Source organism: Pungitius pungitius, chromosome 15 (assembly GCF_949316345.1).
Source record: "Pungitius pungitius chromosome 15, fPunPun2.1, whole genome shotgun sequence".
In the NCBI taxonomy this organism is placed as follows: Eukaryota; Metazoa; Chordata; class Actinopteri; order Perciformes; family Gasterosteidae; genus Pungitius; species Pungitius pungitius.
Genome location: NC_084914.1, coordinates 8,576,752 through 8,584,704, shown reverse-complemented (window position 1 = coordinate 8,584,704; position 7,953 = coordinate 8,576,752). Strand labels below are relative to the sequence as shown.

Sequence of the window (7,953 nt, the reverse complement as noted above, 5' to 3'; positions counted from 1 at the left end):
ACATAATTTATTAGTTGTGATGTTAAACTGTCAGGCGTAACGAGGCCGGCCTCCAATGAATAAAGGGGTCCTCCGAGTAATTTATGCTAACAAAGCAGCATCCAAAATGTCGGGGGAGGTGTATCTTCTGTGGCTTCTCTCGCTTTTACAAACGGTGAGTTAATTTACACTCAAATGTGGCTGCCGTCTTCAGCAGTGTTTTGTAGTTTGGGGCAGCTGTTGTAAGTCGGCCGACTGTTGTTGTTGACTACTGTTTTTTTGCTACATCCTGCTGAGCCCGGATCGTCAAAATGACGTGGCTTATCCACAAAACCCCAAAGCCCAGGTTTCCATGTGAAGCCTGCTCATAATTTATTGGTCAGCTAACATTAAATCATATATAGTGATAAGCCGCTTGGTTTGTCGACCCCGGGCTAAAAAAAAGGGACAAAGCTACAGCAGGACTTCCGGGTTTATACGTTAGTTGTCCTCATCATCTGCTTAGTAAATCAGTCCTCTCCCCTAAAGCCATAGGTGAACAGTGTGGACACTGGGGCAATATAACTTGAGAGGACACTGGTTTTCTGATTACTGGAAGCAATTCCCAGTTTTATTCAACACGCCTGTTAGTCATAGTTAACCGACAAAACAAAAGTAGTCATCATCATCCATTTGAGTCCTTTTTGTTATTATGTCAGCAGGACAGTTTCACTAAAGTGTTATTTAGCATGAAATATGCTACATGTAATGCTCACATTGCTACCAAAGGATCAAATATCTTGTGTGAAGTAATTTTGCTGAAGTTATCTATTTATAATTCAGTTTTGCAAAAGTTTACTGAGTCAAATATCTTTAATTGATAAATAACGTAAGTCCTCTTCTCATGAAAATATTTCTATATTAAAAATCGAATTAATAGATCATATTTTAGTTAACACCACCATTTTATAAGCTGATTACTTTAACAATACACGGACATCTGTACTTGAAGTAATATAATAATTATACTTATTTACATGGCCTCTCTGTGTTTTCTCTTATCTCTTGCATCCTCTCTCCAGCTGTCGGCGTATGGTGCCGATCTGTCGTCTGAGGCATGCAGGGAGCTGGGCTTCTCTAGCAACCTGCTGTGCAGCTCCTGCGACCTGCTCGGGGAGTTCAGCCTCACCAAGCTGCAGCCCGACTGCCGGCAGTGCTGCCAGCAGGAGGCCCAGATGGAAGTGCGCAAGGTAAAGGGATCGGGGCTCCAATGGAATAGGCAAACGTGACGTAATTGCATGCCTATAATCAGTCTCAGTGAGAAGGAGTACAGGGACCTTTTAATAAGGAGATTGAATGACAAGGAACAAATTGTAACCAGACCGTATTTATCATCCTGTGCTGGCTTGACTCTCACTTTCCAAATGTTGATGCACAACAGATTATATATTAATTTTGCTGTCTCAAGCTGATCTGCATTCTTTCTCTAGTTTACTGAGCTTCACAGACTACAAGCTCCTTTGAATATCATAGAAGCCTCCAAAGCACCCTTCTTCCCAATGTTTTGCATTTATTGACAGGATCTCTACCTCAGGCATTTGACCTTCTACTTAAAGCCTCCTAGTTCTGGCCTCTCTGTTACTGACCGTTTACACGGTTTGCATCTGTTCATCAGATCTGAGCTGACCCACACAAACTCTGTCATTATTACATTACATTACATGTCATTTAGCTGACACTTTTATCCAATTTCGGAGATGATATTCATGATATTCAGAGTCAAGCTTCCTTAACTCTAGCTTGACATTCCCCCAATTTGTGTGGTAACCACCTCCCTGTGACCTGTGAGGGGTCTGTGCTTTTATAACTTGAATGATTCTAAAAAATTCAAAAGGACTCCTTGCTTGGGTCTGATGGATAAACACTCAGCCAAGTCATTGTGGAAAAACTATTCTCTACTTAAGCAGTCCCCAGAGTGTTCGGTATCTTAGCAACAGCACCGTAGCAAAGTGTATTGCACGCCTCCTTACACCTCTTGATGATAACAACTCTGTTTCCCGACAGACACCAATAGGAAAGAATATTTCCTTTTCTTCTCACGATCTGAGTGAAATGTCACACAGTCGAACAATTGTCCGTCTCCACCTACATACCGAAACAAAAGTGTCACTAAGCAATTTTTTGCCTCCAGACCACAACAATTATCTGCTTTTTAGGAGTCTCCCAGTGGACATCAGTGCCGTGTCATTAAACCCCCCGAGAAACGGCTTATTGCGCAGCCTTGTCAATTAGTAAGATTCATTGGCCGTGGATGGCACACTGGTTACTCTTTCAACTGTGCTGGCTTCTCTGCAGAGCACCCTGCACATAGCTGCAGCTCAGCTTCGCTGGGTCCAACTATACAGTATTCTCCACCATTGATGATGCTCTGATGAAGGCCACTGGGCCAAAGCGTGTTTTGTATAACATTAATGTTTGTACAGCCAGAATAAATCTGATTGTAATTGGAGGACTTTTGAGCTGAAGGTGAACCTATTTTAACATCGGTTTAAAAAAACAATAATAATGTCTCTTGGTATTGTCTTTGCAGCTCTGCACAATAGCTCTGTTGCTAAAAATAGTCTCACTATTTCTTCCTGGAAAAACTGCGGTACCTAGCTTCTTTAGAAATTTAATTTCTATTTCCTTTTTAATATTCAAATCTTCATTACAAAACGGGTTTGATCCGGTGAGCCGCCCACCAGAAAAGTCATGTTGTTTTCATGACGGCTGTAACAAAATGTATAGTATTGTCAGCCTTCGCTTTTGATCTTGACTGGCATTACAAATGTTAATGTGCTGTCGAACAGGCCTCTGCAATGTGTGGTTAAATAAAACACCAAAATGTAATTTCAGCAGTGTTTGATTCTTTACAGAAAGCCCCAAGGAACGTGATGGGAACTTAGCTTCGCATAGGTAATTTAATTTGCCGTGTGAACCAGCAAACCGGGTCATTTACCTCTCTCTCTCTCTCTCTCTCTCTCCCCCTTTAAACGGCAAATGGAGCATGGTCTTGAAATACTGCTGTCACCCTCCAATTGCCTGTAATGTATTGTGTATTGGGGGCTGGAGGTTTGATTACAAGTGAGCCCTGCACACGCTGCCATCCATCAGCCCTGCTCCATATGCACAGACTCAGTATATTGACCCCCGAGGAGTCGCCTTTATGAATCTGTGCCTCAATCAAATTACTCCTCCGGGCCACCAGCAGGGCGAGTGCCTGGTGTGACGTTGTGTGTCTCTCTTTTCACAGCTCTACGCTGGGGCCATCCTTGAGGTGTGTGGATGAAAGCTGGGGAGGTTCCCTCAAGTCCAAGGTAAGTTGTTTGCTCAGAGGTGATTACACGCTTCTATGTATTGGCTTGTTTTAAACGGTAGCAGCTCTGTCTCTGTTTCTGTGTGTTGATCAATGGGAATGTGTGTGGCGCGTGTCCTTTTTGCAGCAGGTGGTCTAAAAGGACAATAGGTTTATATATACCCTGTTTGTCTTTGGAGGAGACCCCCCATCTCTGCATAGAGTAACATTTGGCTAATTCATGCCATTGTTGGGAGTTGCTGCAGCTCTCTTTAGTGTGGAAGCAAATGTCCGGAGCCCCGTGTGGGCCATCTGGCTGCCGTTTGTTTACTCCAGCTGTAGCCAGTCTGTGTTCTCAACTGTCCCTGCCGCATTCCCGGGAGGTTTTACAGTTGTCACTATTTACAGACCTCTGTACTAAAATTTAAAGGCTAATTGACTGATTCATCGCCTGATATTTGCCTCACTGTGTTCTTATCTCCTTAGCTTTTGTCAGGAGTGACAAGCCAAAGATGTTCAAAGGTCTTCAGATCAAGGTAAAGAGACAGAATTGATATATTCTCACAATTACACGCACATTAAGTTTCGTCGGGGGGAAAAAGTGCAATTAGATTATGTTGATCAGATGACTCCCACATTGAATGTCTTTCATTAGTATTGAGGGGAAACCTGCCTTCCTAACACGCCTCCGGTTTTTCTCTCCTACCCACTCGCCTTCTCCCACGCTTTAGTACGTCAGAGGCTCCGATCCGGTACTAAAGCTTTTGGACGATAACGGGAACATTGCTGAAGAACTCAGCATCCTCAAGTGGAACACAGACAGCGTGGAGGAGTTCCTCAGCGAGAAATTAGACCGGATATAGAAACAATATAATTTTTTTTTCTATTTTTTTTTTTTTTTAGTTAGTGTCTTTTCACCCAAATTACAATGCCTCTGTTTGTATGTAGCCATGCAAATGTTCTGTTTTATGTGCCCTTAAATATCTGCATCCACCTTCAAGTAAATGGGAGTTTTGTTTGTGTTGCTGGATGCACTGAAAAATAACATTTAAAACTAGAACTTGTGTTGCTGTCGCTGAACCACCACAACCACTTACTGTCGACTCTCTGAGTAATCTGAAATGCTGAATAAGTTTTCCCAATGAGTCCAGCCCCACAAACACAACTCCTCTAAGCTCCATTTTATTTAGGCTGTGGCAGAAATCTCAGGAGTCCGATCTTTAAACGATAACAAAAACTATCTGCATGGATGGAGACAATGAGGGGCTGTTTATTTTTATTATTAGTACTTTATTTGAATGTATTCTAACCCTTGTGTTATTTACCAATTTGTACCAACCTGGCCTTGAAAATGGTTGCTAAAACACTGACGGTTTTTGTATGGGAAAATTTCTTGTCTGGATTTTACCAAATAACGTGTGGAAGACATCATTTCAGACACACTCTAAATAATCATGAGTAATCATTGATCAAAACGGGTCAATTAGATTAGAAAAACAATAATGCAAATCATGAGCAGTTTCGTTCCACTGCCGGTGGGAGTTTAAAATCACCTTCTGAAGTCTGATATTCTTGCATCGTGATTTTTTTTCTTCTTTTTTTAAATATGTATTGATATGTATTGTGCACGACTTTGACCAACAGGATTTGTGGTAAGAATGTATTCTAGTTGCTCTTCTAACGCAGACGTCTTGCTGAAGCACACGTTAGTGAAGACCTCACAGTAAACCAGTGTTGGGTTGTGAGGTCTGATGTAAATTTGTGTTTTTTGGTATCTTCTGCTTTTGAAGAGAAACTGGATTTATTGTGGATGCTTGAAGGTTTTTCTGTCATTTTGTCTAATGGAAATGAAGTGCATTAAACACAAATAGTCTCTGTTACTCCAGTGTCATCATTGATCTCATTTAAAGCATCACACACGGATCTACTGACATCTTGTGGCCTGAACAGCATTGCAGCTCATTGCTGTCCCGATACACTAAAACTCAACATTTGATCTGAAAGATTTAGGTAATTAAATGAAAAATTAAGGTCTGACTTATTTGCAAAACAATAAGAAACCAGGGTGGGGACAAATACTTTATCACAGCACGGTGTTTCAACATAATTTAATGATTTTACTCAAGTACAAAAGAAAAAGCTTCAATTACATAAAGGATTTTTTGCAAATCTGGTAACCATGGAAATGTGTGTGTGAAAACACATGTTGGACTCCTGATACAATGTGAGACAATATTAACTCCCATCACAAGCCACCTGAAGCAAGAAACGACACAAAAGCATGCTGCATGTGAACATCTAACAGCACGCACCTTAGCAAACAAATTGTACACACAGCTGTGCGTGGAAGTTACACATAATCCTTGTCTTTCCTGCCGTCCTCTGAATGCTGATCGGTCTTGGTGCGGGACTGAGGTTTGTAAGCGACCCCCGGGTAACTGAAAAGCAACAGGCGAGAGTTGAGATTAATAGAAGTAAAAAGACATTCTGTCCACAGAGCAACAAAAGCTTAACTCACTGGGATCTCTCATCTTTCAGCATCCCCTTGAAAGCCAGTGACTTGAGGACACCCCCAATGAGCAGGACGCCCCCTCCTATCCAGGCCACAAACAGTGCAGGGCCAAAAGTGTATCTGCAAAACCAAACCAGTTAGGATGGAAGTCCAGCACGCAAATAATGTGGAGAATATAAAAACCCAGTATCCTTAAGGCTTACCTGGGCATCCCTCCACCCATCCCTCCCAGCCCTCCCTGCATGTTGCCCCCGAATCCTCCTCCTCCTCCTCCGTAGTTTAGGTTGCTGGAAATCCTGAAACTGGCTACGATCTGATTGGCGTAGATGGAAGCTCCTGCGATGCCACACACACCTGAGAGGAGTGTAGAGTCACATGGTAAAGAGCTCTGTGGTCAACCGCAGGGGTCAACGAAAATGAAGAGAAAGCCTTGTGTTCTCCACATTTCTGTTATTAGTAACCCTACCGCCGATGATGAACATGATGCCGGCGGTGAGGCTCATCTTCGCCTTGGTGGTGTCTGCCATGCTGTTCATAGTGAGGCAGGTCAGGGAGAAAACTGATATCACCGCTGCGAGGACGCCCAGCACCACACCCACGATCATCAGGGCTCGCACGGCCTGGAACACACCTGGTGGACACAAGTTCATCATGTCTCACAATAATTCTGCATCACGTGAATCACGTGTGTGATAATAAAGTATTTACGCCCTCAGGAGACGGTGATGTGACCACGCGTGTTTAATCTGATAATGCCCCCTGTGTTCTCCCACATTGGGCGAGCTGCAGGAACCGGCCCGTCGCTCATTGTTTGCTCTGTTTCTGATAACTGTGGTGACGAAGTCTCACAGCCAGAAGAAGGAACTGGTGCTAATGCAAATACCGATAGCAGTGGGCTCGACGCAGTAACTACAGTTAATATAAGGACAGAAACCAAGAAGAAAACATATTCAGAAATATTCTCTTTAATATAGATAATTATAATAATGGAAAAAAAAGGTACACTAAATAGTGAGAAATAGAAAATGATCTGTTTTTTCCTTTCAGCACATTCAACAAATTATTTTATAGTTTCAATCTATTTTATGAAAACATTAAATTCCTTGTATCTCCCCTTCCCTTTGAATTGGCTACAAAAGATATGAAGACTGTATCATCCATTTGTGAATATTTATTTGTTTAATTTGTTTTCAAGTTCATCGGAACAACTTGGTACATTTGAGTGACAGTTAAACTCAGGAAGAATCATCCAAAGTATCCTTGTACCTCATTTTAAGAGTCATAGTTGGTTCCTGCGGGTTTCGAAACAAACCGGCCTTTTTGTCTAACACAACATTCCACAAATACGTGGCGTTAAAGAGGCGCAGAGGAGAAAAACGTTCATGTCACTTGAACATGAAGCAAACCTCCAGCCTTTTCATTTGAAAAGACCTATTTAAGTTTTCTTGGCTTTTGACAAGTAATAAGAGAATTTCCTTGTGACTCTGATACTTGACTACTTGGTCATGACTAACCTTAAACTTATTCACTCATCATTGATCATGTGAGAAGCCGATTATGGCTTTTAAGAGTAGAAATAGGTGCACGCAGGCTTTTTTTATTTCCTTAAAAGAAGGGTAAGACGCGGCTTGTAATGGTTTGAGCAGCCACTGACTAAAACTTGTCTGGATGTAAGTCATTGGTCTCGTCCTACCTGAGAAGCCCAGGAGGCCGTAGAGCGGGCGGCACTCGGTGAGTCCGGAGGAAGTGGTCTCACAGTCCTGCCACAGACCCTTGTAGGTGTAAACGGACGTCACAACATCCCCCTCCCGGTCCTTGACGCTCCATTGGTTCATGACAGTCGCTGCGATGAGGGCTGCAGCGCCAACCAAACCCAAAATGAATCCACCATTCTGCAGGACTGAAGGCGCCATCGTTGTTTCCACCGTCAGAAGTTGGGCAATATAAGAGAGGCACAGTGTGTGTGTGTGTGTGTGTAGGGTCTTTTTTGCCGAGTTTAAATAGAGAAAGACTTAAAGTGTAGCTGCGTATTTAAATGAGTTTAAGCAAAGGTGAGCAGGTGTGGGCAGAGAATGAGAACGGGCGCAGTGATGCCTTGTAGTGATGGTGGCGTTGGGTGGAGGCGGTTTGGGTGACACAGCGGCGTGGG

At 42.8% G+C, this 7,953-nt stretch overlaps 2 protein-coding genes across 2 annotated transcripts; one reads left to right on the top strand and one right to left on the bottom strand.

Annotated features, from left to right (window-relative positions):
* The first annotated feature begins 27 nt into the window (after positions 1 to 27).
* Positions 28 to 5,172, top strand: selenof (selenoprotein F). The gene is made up of 5 exons (XM_037459307.2): positions 28 to 154; positions 1,041 to 1,208; positions 3,251 to 3,314; positions 3,779 to 3,828; positions 4,024 to 5,172. The coding sequence occupies exons 1-5, from the start codon at positions 56 to 58 to the stop codon at positions 4,153 to 4,155; spliced, it is 513 nt and encodes a 170-aa protein (XP_037315204.1). The 5' UTR covers positions 28 to 55; the 3' UTR covers positions 4,156 to 5,172.
* A 188-nt stretch (positions 5,173 to 5,360) lies between these two features.
* cldn18 (claudin 18) lies at positions 5,361 to 7,915 on the bottom strand. The gene is made up of 5 exons (XM_037459303.2): positions 7,498 to 7,915; positions 6,271 to 6,435; positions 6,008 to 6,158; positions 5,811 to 5,924; positions 5,361 to 5,730 (listed from the first exon to the last, which is right to left on the bottom strand). The coding sequence occupies exons 1-5, from the start codon at positions 7,715 to 7,717 to the stop codon at positions 5,643 to 5,645; spliced, it is 738 nt and encodes a 245-aa protein (XP_037315200.1). The 5' UTR covers positions 7,718 to 7,915; the 3' UTR covers positions 5,361 to 5,642.
* Between the last annotated feature and the right edge of the window lie 38 nt (positions 7,916 to 7,953).